Source organism: Opisthocomus hoazin, chromosome 3 (assembly GCF_030867145.1).
Source record: "Opisthocomus hoazin isolate bOpiHoa1 chromosome 3, bOpiHoa1.hap1, whole genome shotgun sequence".
Lineage (NCBI taxonomy): Eukaryota > Metazoa > Chordata > Aves > Opisthocomiformes > Opisthocomidae > Opisthocomus > Opisthocomus hoazin.
Window position 1 is genome coordinate 17,696,568 of NC_134416.1, and position 25,479 is coordinate 17,722,046.

Below are 25,479 nucleotides of genomic sequence, written 5' to 3' on the forward strand. Positions count from 1 at the left end.
CCAGACCGCGCTCCTCGGCGGTGCGGGGAGGCTCCTCGCTCTCCTGGCTGAGGGGCTCTGCCCAGGGTCGGGGGGTCGGTGTCCCGCGCGGAAACCCGTTTGTGGTTTTTAACCAGATTGGTAATGAAAGGCAAATAGACATAAAAAAAAAAAAGAGGAAAAAAAAAAACTCCTCAGCTTGTGCCTTTTCAATAGAGATAACTGTTATCTCTTATAAAAGTCTACATAAGTGTAAGTAATTGCTTGCACTTGGCTCTGGTACAGTGGAAAAGCTGTGATCAGCAAACTCCTCTTGTACCGTGCATGTCAGGGGAAGTTATCGGATGATAGGGGGACGCGCTGGCGTTGGTGCCTGTCCTCCTGTCTGCCCTGCCTCCGGCACACTCCTTTTTGAGGACTTCCTTTTTTTGAGGACTTCGCAGCGCCTTACACCGCGCGGGCGTCGAGCGAGGGCAGCTTTTACCGGGATCGCCCTTAAAAAAGAAAAAAAAAACCACAAACCCAGCTGCGCTGCTCTACCAGGCCGGCTTCCTTGGTCGAGCCTTTAAAGTTGCGGGTCCGTGTCGTGAACGAGCATCGCCGACCAGCGCCCGGGCGCGGGCACAGCGCGGCGCCGGGCGCGCTCCCGCCGGCCCAGCCCTGCCCGGCCGCGGGGGGGAGGGCGCCGCCGGGTCCCCCCGCCCGCCCGCCGGCACCTCGGCGCGTTGGCGAGCGCTGAAAGGGTTCTGTGTGCGTGTCTGTCTGTCTGTCTGTCTGTCCGTGCGTCGGGAGCGCAGGGCTCAGGGTCACGTTCGCAGCCCCCAGAAGCTTCGCGGCGCGTCGCTGCCTCCCGTGTGCGTGCCCCTGCGCGTCCGTGGGTCCGTCCCTGCGCGTCCGCGTGCCAGCGCTGGCGGCCTCGTCGCAGGAAGCGTTGCGGAAGGCGGTTGCTCCCCCTCTCCCTGCCCGGTCCCCGGGACGCGGTGATTAACGACGCCCCCCCCTCCCCGGCCCCGCTCCGTCAGTCAGCGCTGGGCAGGGAGCGGCGGTCACGGCTGTCCCGCTGCCGCGCAGTCCTCTCTCTAGCTTTTTTTTCCCTAAATAAACTTAGATAATGCCCTTCAGAATGAATGCAGCCTTTTTTTTTTTTTAATTGCTTTTCTTTCTGAACGCCTTCATATATATGCACATATATATGAAACGTAATTTTGGTTTATATTGTAAATACATACATTAAAGAAATAATAGATGTGTGTATAGATAAAACCCCAATTTCTGTTCCACGTTCTGCAGTGATAAGCCTGACCTGAAGCGAGCTGAGCTTTTCCAGTTCTTAGGCTGGTCCTTTCTAGGACACCTTCAGAAATCACTTGGTTGGCCTGACTGTAGGGGTGCTTTATAGGAAAGAGGAGGTGAGTCTGGTCAGTTTGCTTAGGGGGAAAAAACAAACCCAACAATCTAGATCGAGGGGTAGATATCAGGATAAAGTAATATTTTTTTTCATACAGTCATCTGGGAATTGTCTCATGACATTTCATGAAAAAATCCTCTCTCAAACTGGTATTTTTCACTTGCACTATTAAAAACTTATTGAACGGAGGTCTTCGGATAGCTGCGTGCTAAGACACTGTGCAATATCTCAATATATAGAAGGAGTATTCCAGGAAGCCCAGAGACTAGCATTCCCTTTGAAAAATTAATCCATTAATGTATTTGTTTCCAAATTGTGGTCTGCAGACACATATAATCATGGTATGATACTGATCTGCAGTATCATATCATCCATTTAGGGGTTTTAATTAGAAGTTTGATGTGAAGGCTGCGTAGTGGTTCCCTGTTACATTTGAAGTTGGACAGTGGTCCATGATCCAAAAATTTAGGAACGTTCGTTCAGGAGAATCATGGTGCTAGATCATTACATTTTGCTTTCATTTCATCCTGTAATTTTTTTTCTCTCCTTTCAAACATGATTAAAACCAATGAGAAAGGAAATATTTGAAGTGATTTGCAAAGTTATTTGATTTTTATAAAATTACATGGTGTGATGTGCTGCATGTGCCAACTGCAGACAGACTTTCAGCTCATAAATTAAGTACACTTTTTTGTTCTGGTTTAAGCCCATGGAGACTTCTGCCAGTTAAGTTTTTCTCTTCTCTGTTCATCATGCATAATAGTCTGATGTTGCAGATAATTGCAGGAGCATAGCGAAACTGGTAGCATCATGTATGTGGTTTGATTTTTAATGTATAGCATATTAAAGCATATTTTCTATCCCAAAAGATGTTATATGAAACTACTGCAGTATATATTAAAACAGTCACTGGACTCCTAGCTAATCTAATATGAATAAGAAAGGTACGTAACAATTAATGCTTAAGGAAAAAAACAACCCTTTTTAAAAATAGAAAATCCCATATTTTAAAAAAAAGACTTAAATATTTACCATTTAAAAATAAGACTTTCAGATTTTGATCTGTGTTAAGGTCTAAGTCTACACAGCTTGATGTACTGTTTGATTGTGTTAATTTACCTGTTTGCTGCCAAAGTTTTAAGTAAAGTCACACCACAGTCCTGGTGGAAATGGTTGGCTAAACACCTGGAACCAGTTTGTGGAAGTGATTAAACTGGCTTTTGCCAGAGGCTTCCTCTGCTGGTGCAGTGACACTGTTTTCTCCATTTTACATTCTGCTACGTGACTCTCATTTTCAAAACTACGATTACCAGGAACTGGTGTGGGGGGGAAGGCAAAAGAAAACTTACTTTCCTTTTCCGTTCTATGGATGAAAATAGAGCATGAGATGATGAAAGCTGTTACTTCTAGAATGTGATAAACCAAAACAATTGGATGAACAATTGTACAGTGAACACATCACGTGTAATTCTTTGTTTAAATTAGTTTTAAATGCAAAACAGGTTTTGTAAATGTCTTTTTTTTTCTTTCTTGTATACCTTGGGCATCACTGAAGTGACAAGCAATACTTTAAAGAGTTTTTTAATGATTTTTAATTTAATTCCATCTTTCATAAAGCATGAAAAAACCTCATTATCTAGTAAGTAGAAAATAAGGTATGAAGTCTGTAATATGTATCAACATAAAAACGTGTAAACACAAAAGATTATGTTGAGCTGTGTAACTGCTTAATGAAGTGCATATAGGTACGATGTATACAAGTTACTATCCAAAGGCAGACTCATTCCTCTCATAAAACAGCTATATTTAGTTATAGCTGACATCTTTTAATAATTCTTTCCTGAGTTGTCACTTTTCAGAAATACAGTGAAAAACATAATTTTTTTTAACCTCATTGTATGTGTATGTTGAAGTTTTTGCCTGCCAATTTAAATAGAACTGGTGACATATAAGTTGCTGTGATTAAAGTGTGTACCTGTGTAAATAACCACGAGTGCAAATAGTGCAATGAATTTTAAATACGTTGTGTACGTGTTCCTCTTTGTTTTTTGAGGAATTTGGCACAAACTCATATTATTTCATTAAATCAGTATTATGTTGCGTTTATCGGATGGTGTGCAGCAGAAATACTAAGTGCTGTTTTTTTTAGGAGTGCATAAATGCTTTTGTATTTTCCAAATATCCCCTAGTTGGGGTATTATATTAAGACATGTCAATAGTATCTTCTTCCTTTCTCATTCTGAAATTCTGAGCAGATTTTTGATCCTGATCTTCAAGTTCTGGGACCTGCAGGGGGTCAGACAAAATTATTTATATAACATGAGTGAAAATACCGGGGTGACTGAGTCCAGCCTGGAGCTCTTAATATCTTGAGCAAAGGCTGTGGAAATCAGAATGTATGTTCATGTTCGTTAATTACAGAGCATTAAGAAAGTAAGACCAAATCTAGAAGACCTCTTGTGATTGATCATGGGTTTTGCCACCATAAAATCCACCTCTGACTTCTCCAGTGCCTCTTGCAATAAAGGCTGGAAGATATTATCAGGCTGAATGACCAAACCTTTGTGCTCAGCCTGCTCACGGAGTAAACCAGTACCAGACGAAGACCCTGGACAACCAAGAACAAGTAATTCAGCTGAGAACTATTAAAAGAAAAAAAGCCCAAAGTTGTCACAGCTGTGTCCCTTTAAGGTCAACGCCAAAAAGGCTCTTGTCAAGTTGACGGAGGGAGATGACTTACTGATGTAACCCAGGGCAAAAGAGATAAGCAATAAAAATAGTGTTCCATTTCTGTTTGATGGAGTGACTTCTCCTGACAACTTATAGGGAGAACCAAGCAAAAAAAATGCACTGAGTTAGTTACTGTGACAGTGAAGCTGATGAATCACATCGAAATTTCATTGTGCCAATTCCACTGGATTTTGGAGCCTGCATTTTGCTATTTTTAATAAGAACTTGTGTAAATAGGCCAAAATATGCCAGAACTTAATTTCAGTGAAAGAAAACTCCTTGAACTACTGGGTAAAAAGGTAACTATAAACTGATAGGTAATTTCTAATAGTGTTGGTTTTTATTAGTAGGACTCAGATGTGGAGATGGGGAAAAAAATAATTGATTAGACTTTCAGTGTGCAAATGTGCTTTTATTTTTAGAGAAAAGCATGTGAAAGATAGGATTTCCACTCGCAGAAGGAGGATCCTGGGTGGAAGGTGAATGTATCGCTTGGTGTGGACCAGTTCATCACCTTTACAGCTGATTTCTGTATCGTATGGCTAGTTTTTGTGTGTGTTTTAAATAAATTTATAGTCAATGTGAACTAATAACTGTTTTTCTAGCCTGAACTCCCATGTAACACAGCACACCAAATTCCACCCAGAGTGTAGCTTCTGCTGTGTAATACAAAAGCTGAATACCATTAGCATATCTTACAGAAGTATAGTTTCAAAGCATTTTAATGACAAGGAAGGCATTATAATCCTCCCCTGCATGTTATTTAATGAATCAGTTTGCTTGCAATAATGATTTTGCATTTCTGAAGACAGCACTTCCTGGCAGAGAGAGATTGTTTTCTCCTGAAATCTTTTTTTTCTTTTCTCTGTTTCTCTCTCTCTCTCTCTCCCTTTTATTTATAAAGTCTTTTTAACCACTCCCTCCTTTATGGTATGGCTTATTTTCATTCACCCACACCGTTTCTGATGGTTTTGCTTTCCCTGTGCACTGTCAAGGAGGGTGCAGGCGTGCCGGAGCCTGGTCGCACGGGTGGGCGGCAGCGCCTGGACTGCGTGCAGCCTTCCCACAGTCGGGCAGGCGAGACCTCTGGCACGGTGAGCTGCCCAGTAGTGCTTCCAGGGCAAGGAGCAGGTCATGGTTTGGTTTGGACCCTGCTGGAGTGTTTTTTGGGTGCGTGCCCTTGTCCTGGTTTGCATGGGGGTAGCACTAGTAGAGTTCCAGCGTTGGCTGCATTTGCAAAGGGAGACAAGGAGATGGGAGCTGGGCTGGGAATGTGCTGGGGAACGCTCTCCAGAGAAGTGAGATTTTCTTAGTCCAAGTCTGAGCTGCTGCTGAAAGGGACAGTCCGACCGGCCTGCTGTCAGCCCCAGAGCATGAGCAGGACGCTGTTGGCCGGAGTGTGGGCACGCAGACGGTGTGTGAAGGGCAGGGTAGGGCTCCTTTGGGACCAATGTGGCTTTAGCCCATTGTGCAACTGCACTTGCAGGTCCCAGCTACTGGGTCTGCCTTGGCTTGGTGGCAGCTCTGCTCCCACTGAGAAATGTCCCCAGGCTTTACTTTGAGCTCTGTCAGGGTGACCTTCTCTTCCGCACTGTGCCTGCTTAGTGGGAGAAACCCTGAGTCTCCACGTTCTTCACAAGCAGAAGCCAAAACTCCAGTATATTACCGGGGAGGGAAAAAAGCTTCATGTGATATGTCAGACAGAAATGAGATGCTGGGAAGTCCTGCCAAATCGTGGGTTATCGAAGAGCCCTGGCTATAGCAAACAGTATGTACCATAAATAAATACATGTTTAAATGCATTTCAGTGTAGCAGAAAGAAAAAAAGCATTAGTGGTGTTTCATACTATTGTGGAAAAAGAAGCAACTTGGAGCAAACAGCCTGGTGTTTACACAGCTAAACCAAAATAATGTGTGAAGGTTGGTCAGGCCCAAATGAACCCCATAAGAGGCTTTTTAGGAATTGTAAGGGTTGCATTGGTCAGTTTGACCACATCTCTTCTTAGCCATCTGTTGCCATCTTTGTTTTTGCATTGTGAGTTATGTGAAAACAGGGGTGTTGCAACAAGCTAGGGAGATGGGGTGCCTCCAAGAATGAGCAGGGAGATGGGTAGCATTCTGTCTCTGTTGAATCAGAAAAAAAGTTTCTTCAGTAGAGAGAGCAGGAGGCATCATCTTTTATCTAATTGATTTCATCCAGATAGATTAAATTCAGTTGAAAATGGCAATATTCAGAATTTTAACAAGTGTTTTGTTTTACTGAAAAACGAATAGCTATCTTTTTATCTTTTTTTTTGATGACTAGCAAGGTGTAGTATCACTTGAAGTATCACGCCTGAACTGTCTCTAGGTGCATCATATCTGTAGACCTCTGTCCCACTCAGACTTTGTGTACAATTTACTGAAGGTAACTTTATTTCTTTTTTTTTCTTCACTGTTAAATGTAGCTCTGGTTATGTTGTCCTGGCAAAAGCAGTGTGGGCAACCCTGGATACATCTTTTGTGAACCTGTGCGGAGGGCTCAAGAATTGCCTTCTCATTGCCTTTCTGATTACTAAACTGCCTTTAAAATACAAAAAGAACTGTACAATGCCTGTTTGGGGTATGGCACAGTCACACATGTAAATGACTAGTAAGACAGATAGTAAAGGTAGAAGTGACTTCTTTTTGACGAAAACTTGGAGAGTGGTAATGTTACAGTTAATTCCTTCTGCCCAGATAAGAAACATTACAGATCTTGTATTTTCTTTGGAAGTGGAAGATACTGTCTTTCTAAGACTTTTGACTTCAGGGAAATGCAGAAAGTCACTATGAAAATAAATACATTTTTAAAAAAGGATAGGGACAAAGAGTAGCCTTTTCCCTATCTGCTTTTGAGGAAACAGCACCCTTGGCATGTACGTTTTTAAGGAAGGGTGGTAAGGCTTTGCATACCCTGAAAAAGTGGATTCGTGTACGTTGTCCTGAAGTTCTGTGGGAATTGTGAGAAGTGGGCAGCTCTCTGAACATCAACCACCGTATGTAATCCCTTTTATAAAGTGACCCATCTTCAGCCTAGAATGAGGTAGTGTTTTTTTGCCTTGGCTGCATCTGGTAGAAGGATGTTTCATAGCCTCACTGCTTTGTCAGTTAAAACCCTTCCTTCTCATTTTCAGCCCAGAGTTAATCATGGCTACTCTATTTGTTCTTATGCCAACATGATCCTAAGCTCTTCCCTCCCTGATGTTTACCTGCTGCTAGCTAAATGAGTTGCACTTCACTTGTTCATATGGAAGAGAGTCCCATCTTCCGTATCTTCATTAATTTCAATTAAAATTAATCTTTCTTGAATGCTACAAATATTTCTTTTAATGCAGTGTCACCTGTGAGATAAACAGTGACATTACTACTTACTTATTTCTGCTAAAATTGTAGTCTGGGACATCATAAGCCCCTTTGAAGTGTGATTTAGATTGATTTATAATTGTGGTGGAAAACTATTCTTTTTTTTTTCCTCTTCTTATATCCTTTAGTTAATAGGGTCCCAGGGTTGTTGTTTCAGAGCATGTTCTCTTTCTTATGAGTTTTCATTCCTACTCATAATATAACTTTCAATAGTTTTCTGTATGGTATCTCACTACTCTAGATTGAAGATACCACAAAACTTTCTCACCATCCAGTTTGCTTAGTACTTTCTGCATAACCTCGCTTGAGCATTTGTCTTGTTAGCTGTTTGAAGTGAGACTTTAGACCCTGATGGACTAGTTCAAATGGAAAGAAGTGACTTGAGAATAAAGTAGTAGAGTTTCAATCTCTGCCTTGTCATTTGGCCTCAAGACTAGCCTCACTTCTTGATGAGTGTTACGAAAACAGTATAAACATAGCCATGATATGGCTGTTTGGCAGCGGGAGCGGTTAACGCATGATGCTGCTTTTCTGAGGACACAAAGGAAATTAAGAGGCATTTTCCAGTCCTTAGTTACTCGTCTAACCATAGGACTGCCCCTCCTCTCTTTTAATGATCTGCTATTTTATATAAGAAAAGAAAAAGGTGAAATAATAATGAAAAAACGGCTTTATAAACAAGAGCAGAAAGCGTCTCTAATATTGCTGAAGTGTGGAGTGCTTATGGGAAGCATAAGCCAGCACTGAGCACTTGCTGTATCTCTCTTGCAGGTTGGGCACTGCAATCCTGATCTGCTGGATGGCGTGTGCACGTTGCCCTTTGTTCGCTTGGGTTTCTACTGGTGGAGTCCAAAGCGCGTAGGAGAACGGTGCCAAACCAGATTTTCTGACGTGTAGTCAGGATGTTGCCAGCATGTGCGTTTGGAGCTGGGAGCTGCAGAAGTGTATCCCACAGTTTAGATGTACCCACGGTCCGATGCTGGATTTTTCTCATGTAGCAAAACAAGTAAACGTTAGGTTATCTGCTTCAGAAATGCCGTGTTGCCACAGTGTCTTATGCTGATAGACTGTTGTTGATTAATCTTTTGAATGTTCTTTGGAAATTAGTTTTCTGTCGGTGCATTTTAATGATTTTCTCGCTTTAACCCTTGTATATTTGTAATTACAGGAAGCAGTTCAGCTGACAGTCAAAAGAAATCCCTGCCTAGTGCTTTCTTGTGGCTTTGCTGTTTCCAGCTTGCGCAGCATCGCTGTGGCGGTGTGAGCTTGCACAATGGTCTTCCTTTTGCTCATCTTGACACCTAAACCATTGCCATTTCCTCACTTCTTGAATCTCAGTTACAGTGTTCACATGCCAGCTCCAGCACAGCCTAAGATATAGTTCCTTTTTGCCCCGTTGAAGGACCAGATTGACTTGTGGTGCCTGAATTCAGGGGTAAAATGTAGGGATTTGCAGAAAGTGATTAGCAGCTGGTTACTGCTATAAAGGACGCGGGTTAATTTGAAGGGTCTGCATGGACAATTAAACGTGTGTGCTTGCCACATGAACAAAGTCCTAGCTTTTGCACACTCTTGCTATAGCTAAAACAAAACATGGTATCTTTTCTGTTTTCTCAAACCTTTTACAGCGAATGTGAGCAAAATCAACAGATACAACAATGTTCCTGTTGTTTCTGTTCCCCACACCTGTCTTTAAAGAACAGAAAACAAGAAAAAAGGATGTTTCTTTAAGTCCAAACAAGTTTCAACTCTCTCTGCTTCTGATGAGTGAACCACTGGGTCTGCAGCACGTAATCTTTATTCCACTACGCACTGCAGACTGGCTGTTTCTCAGAGTTTTAGATGAAGTTTTTGTTGCTGATTTTAATACTTTCAGGAAGTTTCTGGAGTCCAGTCTCTCTATAATGCATCTTCTACCCCCATCCCCACCAAATCTTATGTGTGATTCTTCTCACTTCCAGTGATTTACAGCCGTGGTTTGAGTAGAAACGTAATCAGCATTTTTTTCTTCTGGGGTTTGCAGTTTCCAAGCCCCCACTGCTTCCCGCCTTGGAGCTTGGGAAGCGAGAACCGGGCAGTACGCGTGGACCTGCAGCGTCGCCGGTGCGTCAGTGGTGTGGGAGCGTGTTGCTCTGCTTGCTAACCGCGCTACCACCTCCATGCCCAAGCTTTAATTATCCCTGATGCTTTGAGCGTAATATAGTCTCATTTGTGGGGTTGAAGTGAGGCAAGCATGCCATCTTGTGAGCAGGCAAAATGGGAACAATGTGTAGGTTCTGCTGTGCGAGGATGAAAAGCGAGTGTTGGGAGTGTAGATGTTGGGCGTTTTTGGTTCAGATTCAAAGGAGATCCAGAGCTGCAACAACTTAGTGTGTGACATGATGGGAAATCAAATCAATGCTTTAGATCTGGGACTCATAAAGAGTAATTCTTTTTCTATTAATGGGCCATGGCCTATCAAGATGCTGTGGGATTCGATGGTGTTAAAAATTTTTTAAAAAAAGAAAGACTGGAGCCTATGTTTGGTTTGAACGGTAGATTCTCATGCTGGAGAAGACCCAAGTATCAGCGCCTTCACAAATACATGACTCCTGTTTATTGCAGTCTCTGTTCTTTATGTCATGCATGTATATATACGCTCGCGTTGTTATCTACATACAAATGGTTATGCAAATGTCTTATGACATTAAGATTTTTATCTGTTTGGTCTTGGGCTGTTCTCATTACTCACAAGATGAGAAGCCACGGACAAGTTATGAAGATCGTTTCTAATTCCTCTTATGTATTCTTTCAATACATACTGCTTAACAAAAGAATTGTTGAAGAGATGCTTACATTTAATTGGCTCTGATTTCATCTGTCTTCTTGTAAAGCAAGGCATCTTTGCAGCATAAATCCAATTGTACCAGATTTCAAGGGATAAGACATTTATAGCTAATACTAATCCCTAAAAAATAACTATATCTATTGTGAAACATTCTCTACAGAATTATCACAGTTTTGGGGTCCTGCATCAGTTAATCAAGTAATTTTAGAAGCTGGATTCTCTCCTGGCTGCTAATGGTACAAAGATCGCGTTTGCAGCCTTATGTCTTGTGGTTTATCAGATCAAACTGTTACAGGAATAATTATTTACTCTTGACTAGTCCCATTTTGGGAAGAATCTGCACGCTGATGTGTGGATGAAACATTTATCTCTTGGGTTGTTTGAAATAACAATTGTGCATGTTCTGAAGCTATTCCTAGACTGGAAAATTAGAAGCAGCCCTAGCTTGGATTGATTGGCATGGGGAGAGCAAACAGCAACACATTATTGATTGGGCAGCAGCTAGCTGAGCAGGATGACACGATCTATACTCAGCCAACTGGCTTATATTTGGCAGTCCTTTTATTCATTTGTGGTTATCTTGCCCCATCTGTGTTGGACTCTCAGCTTCTCCAGCTAATTGGCTGGGTTAATTTGTAGCCCGCACCTTCAGATCTCAGGTACATCCCAAATTCCTTTGCACAAGTTGCAACATTACTTCAAAGAAGGTGCTGTTGTAGCCTCTGCAAATAATTTTGGGACTTTTTTTAGACTCCAGGATGCCAGTGAACCCAGAAGTTGCTTTAATAAGTTGCTTTCATTATAAGTGAAAACACGGCAAAAGCTTTCCATTTTTGTGGGATGTTTCCCAGTGCAGCAAATCGGCCCTACATCATTGCTGGATATTTCTTAAAACTGGTGAGGTGCCGGATTGGGAATTGAGGTGGCAAGAAGGCAGCTCTGAGGAGGAAGACAGGAGCAATGCGGTAAGGCTCGCTTCCGTACAGGGGATTTCTGAGAATGGAAGTATTGGCGTAATCGGTGGTTGTACCTCTATGTAACTTTTTTTACAAAAGTTCTAGATTTTTTTTTTTAAGGAACATTTAGATGTATTATTGATGGAAAAGAGATACAGTTAGTGTCCGACTCATTTCAAACTGTATCTTCAGTGGGAAGAACAACTGCCCGCTTCTGTTTGTTCCCTGCAGACTGCAGATGTCTACTCAGTTCCCGTCGGTGGTTTTAGTGCCTGTCTATACATTGCAGCGTGCAGATTCTGTAACCTGTGTTGTCCTTGCGTTTGTGGAAATTACATATTTAGCTCTCAGAAAAAGAAAAATTAATTTTTAAATCTTTTTTTCTATGTGTTTTATGATCCTGGCAAAGTGCCAAGGTTTAAATTAAATTTCCGATGTCTGTATGGTCGAGGCTAATGTGAGGGCTTTTGGCACTACCCCTTCATGCAACAAAGAATCAAAACCAGCAGAGTAAGAAATCTTCTATCAAAAGCTGAAAGCTAGATTCATAAAATCACTTATGCAGGCATTATGAGATTTTCCCATGGAAAGTTTATGTGGGAGTTGGGCAAAAACTGATTCAAGAACAGCATTATTTGCAGTATATATTCATCCAGCAGTCAACAGGCTGACGCTGGCACCCCTTGCCAGTTTTAAAGGAATGCCAGCGCTCGCTACACGAAGCTGCTGCAAAGCCACATCAGCAGCGTCTCAAGGAGTGTCCTTATTCTGCACCCTCCTGCCCCATTTCTGACTGGAATCGAAATGGGTAAAACAGAAATCATATTCCTCTGTGAATAAGTGCATTCGATTCTTATGGCTATCTGAAAAAAGCTTCTCTGTTTTAGAGCAGTTTCATAACAAATCCTTACGGTGGAGGCATTGTAAGAGTAGCTTTCTCGTCGGCATTTCACTTCATTTCTCAGCTTAAAAAGAAACATAAATAAGAGATAAAAAGGGCAAAATAGAGAAATGGCTCACAGTGAATCCATTTGCATTCGCTTTGGTCTGGTGTGTTTTTTTTTTAATTTTACTTTGTTTTATTTTAAGAAAGTGGCTCAGTGTTTCTGAGCCTGCGTAAGGACGAGACGATATGTGCTGCAACAGAGAGTCTTTCCTAGTTAATAGGGAGGTTTCCAAAGGCAAGGTAATTCACCGCTACTTTGGCTGGAGCTAATATCAGACTGCAACGTCAGTTCTCTAATTTCTGACAAATGGCCAAGATTTCTTGAATAGGCACAGCTTTCTGTTTTGTGTAGGGAACACACAATCCACTCTTTTGTTGTGGTTGCCTCTGCTGTTGTTTCTCCCCCATTCACAATGGAGAGTGGGGTTATTTGTGCCGAGTGGAAAATTAGTGCCAAAATTCTGACCTGTTTATATTTAATGTGATATTAATTTTTGTGATAGCCATAAAGGGTGTAAGAGATTTTGTAACACAGATCCCCCTGTATCCTGACCTCCAAGTCAAGAGGGCATATTGGTGATGAAAGTTTTATCTGTCGCAGGCATATCAAGATGAGAGTTTACTGGATGATTCAACCCAAATGTACAGAAACTGTTTATATAGAGATAGCCAAACATTTTCCATTGCTTTTCTTTTTATCTAAATTCTTGAATATATTACTAAATAAAATAGTCTGTGTTTGGAATGTATGGCTGTGGGATATATGGAAATTCACAGCATGTGGGGGGGAAGAGTTAGAATAGGGAAATATAATAGTTTTGTCAACTTTACGTGAATATAGGTACATCATATATAGACTTAAGATTCAATTTGCTGATCAAAGCATCTAAATAACTTTAGATTTAATAATGTCAGCAATGAATGCTAATGTATGGAAATTGAAAAGCATGGAGCAACAATAGCTAGCCACGCTTACCAGTATTACCCTGCAGCATGTAGATTTACATTTTTTTGTTTTGTTTTGAAATCACAGTTTGGAAAATGTGTGTTCTTTTTCCCTTCTCCCATACTTCTGAATGTGGGTTCTCCTGAGCAAGCTTAGACAAGATTCAAGCTAAACAATAGGGCAACATCAGAACCTTTGAAGGCTCAGTTTGGATAGGTACCCAAAGCCAAAGTCGGCTTTGATGTACGTGGGCTCAACTCCTGTTGCCCTTGGTTGCCCTCTCTTACCTATGTAACTTCTGTCTGGAAACCTTTGCCAATTTTTTTCTTGAAAAAAAAAAAAAAAAGACATTTTTGCAAACTCATGTTCATCTTGGTTCTAGTCTGGCTGGAAAAGTACTACAATAATGCCCTCTCCGGTGATGATTTAATATTGCTGTTTCAGGTCCCACCTATAGACTTCTGCCTCCTTCCCACTTTTTGGTTTTGATTGAGCTAAAATTTCAACCCTGTTTCAAATGGGGTGTTTTTGCCTCTACTTGGAAATAAAATTATTTGATCTTTTCTGGAATGCTAGCCAAAACCATCCTCTTTCTCCCTCCCATCTGCTCCCCTTCTCCCAAACAATTTTTGGTTCCGTTTGACTGAAGTTTTGGGCAAGGGAACTTGGCTGCCGTTCTCTCATATCGTAGGCCTCACCTGGCAGAAAGGAACCACACATCTCGGTCTTGCTGCTCTCAAAGTCAGTGGGGCTTTTGCCATTAGCTTCGAGGGAAATGGGATCAGCCCATTGTATTCTTCGTGCAAGAGAACGAATGAGTCACTTCTTGTATCCACACCTGACTGCTCTTGCCTAGGAGCCAGGAGGTCACCTTCGTTCCTCACTCTTCATCTCAGGATAGCACTGTGCTTGCCTCTGCCAATACGCTCAACTCGGATTCAATTCTGAGTCATTTGCAAACCCTGAACTCCCATTGTCTTCAAAGGACATTGGGATTACAGAGAACCTGGGGTTTACTCAGACTGAATAGAAGTTGAAACACATGATATCGCCACACCTACTGGAAGAGGGTTTGGAAAGACAGTGCTTGTTTACCCTAGAGACAGGATGAATAAGGGGGATGTGATAGATGCACCCGCAGCCTAGAGGAGCTTTGGTTCTTGCTGGTACAAGACTGAGGGGAAACTCTGCTCCATTGACAAGAAGCAAATTCAAAATACTTAAAACTATTTGCTCTTTTTTAGCTTGTAATTAGGTTGTAAAGTGAGAGCTACAAGATATCACTGGTACCAGGAGCGTAGTAGTGCTCAGATAGATACTGGACACTTCTGTAGGAAGTGGGGATATACAGACTTACTTAACAACAAATTGTAGAATGTGAGAGGTAATTAAGGGCTATAAACCCTCTTACTCTTCAGAAAGTAAGCCACTGTCTAAGTGCTGAGGATTAGGAGCGATTTATTTTTCACAGAGGTAGGTGATTCTGTGTCTGTCCAAAGGCAGTTGAACCTTCTTTGAAGGATCTGGTATTGGCCGCTCTCCAAGGCAGAACACCAGACTAAATGGACCTCTGGTCTCATCTAATAGGGAATATTCTACAATCCTATAAAGGGTAACGACAGCAAATTAATAGAATAACCAGAAGATTCAGTGAGGATGGCAGGGCTCTCGTAGGAGGTGTCAGTCCTGGCAGAAGCCGGTTATTTCATTGCAGTAAGCAAATCGGTCTAGATTCTCTCTGCGGTGCAGTAACAACAGATTGGGGAGCATGCAAAGCAGCATCAACATATAAAAATTAAACTACTTTTAATACACAAAGCTGGGTTTAGATAAATGCAGAACAGAGAAGCAAAGGCACAATATTCTCTGAAAGTATGGCCTTTTTATGCTGTTTTGGAGACTAATTTACATACAAATAAAATGTCAGCTTATCCCATAACTGTCATGATAAATTGGAGCATTTAGACTTTTGCATGAAGTGCTCTTTCTGTACCTTATTAAATTACAGGATCTTGGCCTTTTGCCAAGTGCTGGGGTGATGCTCTCTCTGCTGAAGCGCGTACAGGAGAGGGATGTGGACCTGGCCATCAAGAGAAACCAGGTTCGGTCACCTTGAACGCCATGATTTTTGCATCTCTCCAATTTTATTTATCCATAAAATGGCAGTGATATTAATTTTCCTGTTTCACAAGCTTCGTTGAGGTTTAACAGGCTGTCTCGTTTACAGCGTATTTTTAGGTGCTTGGTTGGAAGCCAGGGCAAAGCGAATCTTTGCCTCCTTGGGCTCCCCCATCCTGGATGGTCGGCAGTGGATGTCTGGTAGGAGCAAGCTCTGCAGCAAGCCACTGAGAAATGCAGAGCAGCAAACTGTCGTGCTCAGGCATCCTTCAATAAAAGCAGTTTTAGAATTCTTCATTTTGGTTGCAAGATACAATAATATTCCACCCCGTGTCGCCTCTTCAGACAAATCACCTTTTGACTTCAATTTCTCCTGAAAGTGTCTGCATGATTACCTTGGTAGTGAGCTTAAAATGAAATAAGTGCCTGGAAGTAGCTTTAAACAATCTGTTTTGAAATGCTACTCCTAAACTCACGGAAATGACCTAGTCTCTGGTCTATACCCGTAGAAAAGGTTAGATTTGTTTCAGTGGCTAGATGACTGCTAATATATGCTGTGCTCTGAAGCATATGGTAATAGAAAAGATTGTTTTGAATTAATTTGATGTGATTTAATATGAGATTTATTTGATGAGAGTTTTTTGAAGGTGGTGACACTTTGTAGCTAAACAGGATTTAAGATGTCCGAGAGTGCACCTTTAGAGATTTGAGAACCATCAGTGTTGGGAAAGTAAATGTAAGTCAGAAGGAGCAAGCTTGAACAGACTGCAGCTTTTTTCCACTTGTGTCTCTGTTGTAAACTTTGTGGAAAAGAAACTGCAAAAAGCTCTTGGCAAATTGGTGATCAGGGACAAAACTGAAAAGTCTGAAAATGCTGAAGAGGAAGAGAGGAGGTGAAAACCAACAGTGTTTTGCTATAATACTACTCTGCTAGTGTGATGTATAAGGCATGATTTTCTCCTTGCATTTTCTAGATTGATGAAGCTATCATAATTTCAGTGGAGCATGCAGAGTGTAGAATATCAAGCAGATACATTTTCATAGAACGGTTTGGATTGGAAGGGACCTTAAAGACCATCTAATTCCAAGCCCCCTGCCATGGGCAGGGATTCCTTCCCCCAGACCAGGTTGCTCAGAGCAACACTGCCAGGGAGGGGGCAGCCACAGCTACAAGCTTATTCTACGCTCCCATGCTTTAGAGCCTGATTCTTGAGTTCGTTACACGACGGGTTGTTCTTCCCTTTTCAGTAGAGAAAGGTTAGGAGCAAGTATCAGTTGTTTTCAGATGGGCTTGCTCTGAGGACCACAAGCAAAATTGGGAGAGAAGCATCCTGTGTGACTGCCTCTAGCTCTGCGTCCCACCCGGAGATGGTGGGGATGTGAAGCTATACACGCCTCTTTTCTGTCATTTCACTGTTCAGGGATCCACGAGGGACGATGGAAAGATGGGAGCTTTAGCCAGTCCTTTACTGCAGTGTCTGAGTGGGTGGGGGTAGTTTGCATGTAATGCAATCTAATTTTCAGTGAAGGCAGCAATTTCACCTTGATTTTCCAGTGTATTTACAGACAGCAATGATTATTATTGTATTTTTTGAAAATGCTTAAATTAGAAAATGTGCAGGTCTTTGAACTGCGGGCTGTCCTGGTTAGCTTGTTGTCTTTCTGGTTGTGCTGGCGCGGGTCTGGGCCAGCCCGGCGGGATGGGCTGTGGCGGAGGCTGGGTGCGGGTGGCTCCCCGGGGACGGAGCCCGCCGCCCAGACGGGTTCCCAGAAATTCGTGCTCTCAAGGCAGGAGCTTTCTGGCTCCAGAGCTCGGGTGCCTTACAGCTGCTCGGTTGCTGCGTGGAGAGCGGGGAGAAGGCTCCAGATTGTTTAGGACTTTATGTGCTTGATCGAAGCCAACACTTTGAACACTTAAGAGTTTTTTTTATTTAAAGCACAGCAGACAGTCTTTGTAGCCTATTTATGTGTAATAAGCTGGGTTTTGTTTTGTGCCTTGGGTTTTTTGCTGTGAAAGAAAAAGAAAAAAAAAAAGAGAGAAATTAAAACCACAGCAGTATTTTCCCATGCGGCTGTAGTGAGTATCCTGCGATCTCACATGGTCGGCTGTCCTGGTGGGGTGGAGTGTGGGAAGGTGTCAAAATATGTGTCTCAATTTTTTTTTTTTTCTTAAAAGGGAAAGCCAGATGAGTGCCAAAAGCCCTGTTCTCTTCTCAAGCCCTGAAGTAACAAACTACATGAGTGTATGTTATTAAGATGATAAGATTAAATTTCTAGCTACTAACATGCTATCACAACAGCAAAGAGAGGAAAAAAGATCTTGAAAAAATTATGAAAATTAGTCTGACGGTCTCCTTTTAATAATAAGATCACTCCCAACCCCAACAGACAGTGTAGGCTGGAATTCCACAGGGCTTTTTTGTGGTCCTAATGATTTTAATAATACTTTGTGCTATGTAGCACCTTTCATTAGAGGATCACAAAGTGCTTTACAGTCACTAATTAATTAAGCCTCACAACACTCCTGTGAGATAGGTAAGTATTAGACATATATTAAGCTGAGACACTGAGAGTTAATGATTTTTTGCTGTATTATTCTAGCAAAATGATTGATGTTTAAGCACCGTATGTGCATTATATGTCTGTGTGTGGGTGTGTAATATATATGAGTGTAAAAGTATTAATTTTACTATCCTGTAACAAAGAGGTCCTACTTGAGCCTGTTGAATATAAATGTGTATTTTCATTTAACTTTTTGTTGCTGCAGCATTATGACTGATAACGTTGCGGTCTTCATAGACCCTTGACTCAGTTTGCTGTTTGTCTGCTTGCGCATCTACTTGTACAAAAACTAGTCAGTGGCATCTCACAAAATTCAGACATCTTTCTAAATGTATTATTCTGTTAAAAAGAGCATGTGACTAAGACCTGACCTAAACCTGCAGTGCAAGCACAAGGCAACAACCATACTGTTGCAATAGGGTTTGATGACAAGTCATCACGTTCAATAAAAGTAATGAGCAATGACAGTGACCCGTTGCGGGAGCTGATGGTCAGCAGGTAATCAGCCATTATCTTCACCACGCACAAGAAACTACTGGTTATCAGAATTTGCTTTTTATTTTTATTTTTTAAGAAAGATACAGTAGCCACTATGGTAATTCATTAACCTGAATTATAAGCTGATTTTAGCAGAAGTTTCAACTTTTTGCTTCCAGGGCTAGACTGATGTGAGTGATTGTTGAACAGCAAAGTCTGCAACTCGCAGATGCATGAATAGAATAGAGTAGCTTTGGCTGGTTTGAGGGAAAGTATATATAGCTATTAGTATTATTTCCACTTTAAAATAGTTGAGGGTGATCATGCCAGGTGAAAAAAAGCCCACAAGGTTTAAAGGTAATTTCAGCATAATGAAAATAAGATATTGGACCCTGGATTACGGAGCCCAAAGATGAATTCTGCAGCCTGGGCCTTAGCCGAAGTTCCCTTAGCTCGAGAAGTCCCTTCATTCACATCAAGCTTAATAATTTTTTTGTTGCAGGAAGATCACCATGTCCAGCAATGAAAAGGTAGTTCAGTCCCCATGGTGATTCATCACTTGGCCTCTTCGCTAACAGCCAAAAAATGTGCTTATTATTGTGATGGCATTTTTGAGATGGGGATAGTTGCCCACTTAAAGTAGCACCACTAAATTCGTTTCAAGTGGGATACAAGGCAGCCAGGAGATGATACCTTTCAGTTGTTGACGGCAGAGCCTGGATATGAACCAGTTATTTGTATTCCTTTATCCATCCCATTAGGCCAGCCCCATTACAATGCGCAATACCTGGTAATATATGTGAATTTTTAAGGCACTTTTATCACTTTTTACAGAATTTTTATCCAGCTCATTTTCAACACTCACTTTAAACTTGTTTTAATCTTGTTTTTTGGTGAAAATCACCTCTGAGGTAATTTTTGTCTCTTTCTTTGTGTTTGTGTGTTTGTGTGTGTGCGTGTGCAACAGCATGTGCGCCTGTGCGAAGGTGGCAGCTACAGAATTCCTTGTGCTGGATGGAAGTAGAGAACACTATTTGTATAGTGCCCACCAGCTGATGCATGTGAATGTACAATAGGCATAAGAATGTTTGTAACTAGAAATCATATTTTGGACGCATAACTTAGGAAGGAAAACCTTTTTTTGTTTTGTTTTGCAGATATACAGATCAGCTCTCAAAATGTCTTCTGTGTCTTCCGTGCATCTTCTAAGACAATTGCATTAGCCCGCCTGCTAGTTGACTAATAGAATTAATAATTGTAAAAAGCACTCTAAAGCCACATGCCTTATGAAGTCAATGCTGGGTATGATTTTACAAGTATGTGATCCATTTTTTCAAGTGAAATTGTTAACTGAAAACATTCTTGGCACACAATAAAACATTGTGCAATCTGTTATTTGTCTTAGAGGTAATAATTTCAGAGTGGCTATATTCTTTCTATATCTAACTTATGACTTGCTAGGGGATGGTTTCTTGAATTTAGGAGTATTGCAAATGTAGCTTTATTTACATAATATGTCTCTGAAAAATGATAGTGGTGGAATTTCAGCAACAACAAAAAAAAGCCCTGTGCCTTTTCTTGAAGTCCGCTTGAGTGGATATCAAGCAAATAAATGACGGGTGATTTTTCAAAAGCTAAAAGAAAAAAGAGGGGAAAATACTTTTAAATTCAACTTAGGAGAGTTTTTATATTTAAATCAATGGTACCTTCTTCTTTCTCTCTTCAAGTGTAGAATACTGCATGAAGAAGCTCCATTAGGCAGATGGTGTTTTTTTCCCCCTCCATTAACACACAGACTCACTGATATGTCAGGAAGATTTGAAACAAAGTACCTAGATCTGAAGTACAGTCTAGCTAGCCTGTATACAGTCCAGAGTTTTCTTTTATTTGCTTTACAGGGATTCTTTTTCTGTCCTTTTCTCTGACTCTTTTCTGTCAGTTGCCATGAAGACAGCAAAATCTCTAAACTCTCCTTATCTGCCAAAAATATCTGTAACAAAAACATTTTGAAACATTAGATTTAATCTTGTTTAATTTTGACTGAGGTAACAGTCATGACGTTTACTTTCTAGATGTCTGATTTTCTGCGCTTCATAGTCAGGACTCCCGTCTCTGTCCTCTAACTGCCATGAATTGCATTTAAACAGAAATTATTTTAAAAATGGTTTGGGATGTGTAACCAGGAGAAAAATACAGACTTAGCTGAACACCTCCCAGAGATGCTCACCAACATTTTTACCGTGTGTTAACCAAGAGCATTCGTGAAGTCCCACAGAGAAGCAGGAATGCTAACAGGCTGAGGACTATCTTTATACCTTGAATTACATCTGTGCGCGTGCTGTTTTAGTAGGCTGAGTCTGTGTTGTAATAGTTCTCTTACCCCAACAGGAAGCCTTTCTTTTCTCTTAGTTCTGAGTGACTTCATGGTGCAGAAGTTGTCAGGGGAAAAAAACCCAGTAAAATTCATTTCATACATATCCCAGTAGGTGTGGCTAACATTAAAGAGAAGATGCTTGGTTCCCAAGCACGTGTGTCTTCTACAGCAAGGCATCACAGTAGGCTTTTAAGAAACCTATTAAGACCACACGGAGTGTCAAGATTTCTGTAACATGAGCTGGCATTCTGTGTGAAAGCTGTCTTGCTGTAGCCCATGCTGCCTGTGGATCGGCTCAACCACAAAGACAACAGAGCCAGCCCAAGACATGAGTTGAACACTTCCCCTAAGAAGTTGTCTGTTTTTATCAACATAGCATACAGTGCCCTTTCATGTGGAGCAGATGTAAATAAGAGGATGTACAGACGCCTGTTCTTTTATTTTTAACCTCCGTCCCCAGCCGTACTTCTCAAAGTACTGTTTTGAGAGCTCATCCGTGGCTTTTAAGGGTCTGGATGCAGCACCATTTGGAGCACATCAGTGCTGCTCCCGGAATCACCAGGTGGTCCTCCCTTTGCGGAGCAATATAGATCTCCAGCGTGTCCATAGGCGCCCGGCCGTGACTGGCCTGGGAATGGCAGCTCAGGCTTGAGGCTGCAGCTCCCATCTCATGTGTGGTACTGCAGGCTGCTACCACAGGACCACACGCAATTTGGCAAAGAGAAACATCCATCATTGTATACAGCATTGGCAAAGATAAGAGCATAGAAAAAGTTGTAGCACATCTGTCTTCTGCCCAGAGCTAGCATGTGAACACAAATGGATCAAACCAGCTGGTGATGAATATCAAATCCAGAACCACATAGTGGGGAGTGCAAGGGAGTTTCACATAGATTTTTTTCTCGAAGTAGACTGGGGAAGGTGAGGATATGTAGTGGATGAGGAGTTTGGCTTACTACCTGTGTGGTCTGATGATTTGTTCTTCCGTAATGTCCCCTGTTCAGCTAGCAGCTGACTCGCCGGTGGCAGACTCCTTCCTTCTCTCTGATGCTTATTGCTGTCCTGTCTGAGCTTTCTTAAATGGACCCTGGAAGTGTACGTCCAGGTTCAGCAATAGTGGCTATGTCTGCACGGAGGACTGGGCAGAGGAAGGTTTGGCTGTTTAGATCCGTGTGGATTCCAGGTGATTTCAGGGTAGATCCCGACTCAGCCACACGGCAATGCCAAATGTCTGAATCCAGGCCTGTAAAATTTTATTGACAACGGGTTTCTTAATAAAGTTAGTTTCCCTTTGTTTGGCAAATAGAACTAATTACATGAATAATAGACTGTGGGGCCAGACTCTAGAATATCCATATAATACTGTTTGAAGTTTATGGGCAGTAGGAGGGGGAGCTTTTGCTGTAGAGAAACTGATACCTGTTTAGGAAAAATGCTTTCTCTGAAACCTCAAAGTTACTTGCTCGCCTGTTTCCTTCCTAATAACTTGGTTAAGTGCTCCTGGTTATGTCTTTTAGGCGTATTTTTGCAAAGCTACATTATATGTAGTTGCACAGTGTATAAGCATTAGACTGCAAAAGTTTATTTTTCCCCTTAGCTTTTTAAAATGGTTGTAAAGTAAGTGTTCATTTAAAATTATTTCTGCCAGACCAGTATCTTCCAAAAAGATAATGAAACCTGTAATTCGCTCACTCTGATGGCAGTGTTTTGGTACTTTGAAGTTGTCTTTTACTTAAGTTCGGTCTCAGTGTGACCATGTTTTTTTAATATAAAAGTTTTCTGCATAGACTAAAAACCTGCTTGACAAAAAATTTCTGAAAAGTTGATGTATTCATATAGTTCAGAATGCTTTGAAAAGTGCCAGGGTTATAATCTGTTATTTATCTTGAATAATTCTATAGGGTTTTTTGCTTTTTTCTTTCTTTTTTTTTCTTTTTTTTTCTTTTTCTTTTGTTTTCTTTTTTTTTCTGTGGTAGATATGGTCCGGAAAAAGAACCCCCCTCTAAGAAACGTTGCTAGTGAAGGTGAGGTACAGACCCTTGAGTCTACAGGTACTGAAAGTGAAGAGTCTGGAAGGAAAAAAGAATTTTCCACAGAGCAGATGCAAGAAAACACTGACCAGGGTGATGCGGCAGAGTTAAATAACAAGGAAGAACTTTGCACGCATGTCCAAGAGCCATCTTCCAGCATTAAAAAGGACTTGAAAAGCTCAGTGCTGAGTGAAAAGGCTGGCTTCAATTATGAAAGCCACAATAAGGGAGGAAATGTTCCATCCTTCCCTCATGATGAGGTGACAGACAGAAATATGCTGGCTTTCTCATCTCCAGCTGTTGGGGGAATCTGTGAGCCCTTGAAGTCTCCTCAAAAATCAGATGCAGATGACACCCAAGATGTGGTCTTTACCCCGTCAGGAGATGCAGCGGAGACAAATGAGGAGCATCAGATGTCGCCAAAAGCTTCAGATGAAACAGTGCAAGTGCAAAGTGGTCAAACTGATGGCCAAGGCTCAAGCCCTGTCCCCATGGCCTCAAAAAACCCACAAGTGCCTTCAGATGGGGGTTTAAGGCTGAACAAATCAAAAGCAGATTTGTTGGTAAATGATAGCCCAGATACGGCGCCTCTGTCTCCAGAGCTTCAGGACTTCAAATGCAACATCTGTGGATACGGTTACTACGGGAACGACCCCACAGATCTCATCAAACACTTCCGCAAGTACCACCTAGGACTGCACAACCGCACCAGGCAGGATGCTGAGCTCGACACTAAAATTTTGGCTCTCCACAACATGGTGCAATTCAGCCACTCCAAAGACTTCCAGAAAGTCAACCGCACTGTGCTTTCAGGAGTGTTGCAGGACATCAATTCCCAGAGGCCTGTCTTGTTAAATGGGACTTACGATGTGCAGGTTTGTATTTTCCCAGCCTCCCCGCTTCTGCTAACTGCCTTCTCAACTGCAAAGCCGGTTATTTGCAAAGCCTCTCCTACCTACACAATTAAAGTATTTCACACGTAACCTGCTTAAACCTTAAGAACCGTTTTTTTGTCTATTTTGGCCAGGCTTTTTGCAGGTCTGCTGAGCATCTCGTACAGTAGAGGAGTACTTGCCTTTTTGACCAGTGATATTTCTGTGTACGATTCAGTCGTCATGGTAATCAATAGCAAAAGCTCTTATTCAGCAAACAGGCAAATTGCTGAATTGGTAATCATATCTGAAGGATTCGCTGTCATGGAAAGAAAAGAGCAAATAATAATGAAAAATAACTACCAGATAGACAACAGACAGCAGCTGGAAATTAAAAATGTAATCCTAAATTATCAGCTGCCGGGAGGCAAGATTTGGCTTATTGATTCTGTATTAAGATAAAACAAATGGCAAGTCTTGGCAACTCTGAAGTTGTCTAGTGCCAGAAAAACAGCATACACAATGGGTATTTAAAACATTTCAAAAAGTAAAAGTAATCCATGCTGTCCTTCATGTTAGTGAGCATGCAAGGCAAGAACTATTGCCTCAGTCATTTTCTCATCTGATTGGAGCAGGGAAAAACTACAGATACTGCTGTAAAAAAAAAAAAAAAAAAAAAAAATCTTATTTTTACTATGACAGAGTGGACTGAAAAGCTTTTTCATGGAGTCTCTGTTAGTTTCTTAGCAGCTAATATTTAATTAGTTAAAAAAAAATGATGATGCTTTAAAAAAAAATCCTCTCATGAGTGAGCTGAGAGATGTGGTAGGATACCACAATATTCTGTTATATAAAAATACAGATTTTAAGGAAAAAAGAAAAGGTAACAAAATGAGTTTAAATGTCCATCCAATTTCACGCGTGTGTTTGCATAGGACATGATGTCTGACCTGGTAGTAATCATCGGACAAAACTCAGAGTATGTTAAAAAGGCAGAAGATATTTAATAATGCTTGCAGAGACTGCAGCTACAGGAAAGAAATTTTGCCAAACAGGTTAAAATGGCTAGCATCTAACTCCAAGTAAGAAGCTGAAACCAGAACACGAGTCAAGAACTTGAAGCTTTTCAAGTGATTTAAACTTTTCCTCTTTTTTCAGAAACTCTACAACTTCTTTGTGGAGCAGCAAATCAAACTAAGGTCGTTATTATGCATAAAAGCTGCAATCTTTGAACTGCTGTCTTCTTAAAAGATCACTTCACTGTCTTGTGTCAGACACCGTCTCCTGTCAAACTGTGATTAGAAAGCAAATACGTGATTTAGTTAAAAGAGGTTAGAAGTGAATAATGTCAGAATGTGAAATGATGGTTTATAATTAGCACATAGTATGATGTTAATACCTGGATTTCCTGCCATAGTTTCAGTTTGCTGACTCCAGGGACAGCATCTTAGAGCAAGTGATCCATGCTGTCAGGAAGACATTCAAACTGGAACAGTTCAGGCATACAGTATAGAGGAATTTGAGTTTCTAAACACACTTTCATTTCCTCCAAACAATTGTTTCGTTAGGTCCTTAGTTATTTATAGGAAAGTTTATGCTTGATTAGAATGAGCTGGACACTTTTCCTATGCAGTGCTTTCAGAAATAAAACAGATGTGTGAGCTATCTCAGTTTGAACTGATAGAAGTAGAAATAAAACAGCTGAACCTAGACTATACTTGTCTGCTAAACCCTGGCAGTAAGATACTGCAGGGGAGACAAAAAGTGGTAGGAAACAGCCCATAGATAATCTACTTAAGATCAGTCCTTTCTCAGACGAAAAACATTTTCCAAAGTAGAACAGACAGCCTATACAATGTTGGCAATTTAT

General features: G+C 41.3%; 1 protein-coding gene across 5 annotated transcripts in view; it reads left to right on the forward strand.

The window, feature by feature from the left end:
- TRPS1 (transcriptional repressor GATA binding 1) overlaps positions 1-25,479 on the forward strand; it is a 217,320-nt gene that overhangs the window by 19,529 nt on the left and 172,312 nt on the right. For 3 of the 5 annotated variants that reach the window (XM_075415657.1, XM_075415662.1, XM_075415658.1), the window contains exons 2-3: positions 19,491-19,649; positions 22,684-23,612. In XM_075415657.1, the coding sequence (XP_075271772.1) occupies positions 19,613-19,649; positions 22,684-23,612 (966 nt within the window). In that variant the 5' untranslated portion in view covers positions 19,491-19,612. The remainder of the gene's footprint in view (positions 1-19,490; positions 19,650-22,683; positions 23,613-25,479) is intronic. The other 2 variants (XM_075415660.1, XM_075415661.1) reach the window with 1 other exon arrangement.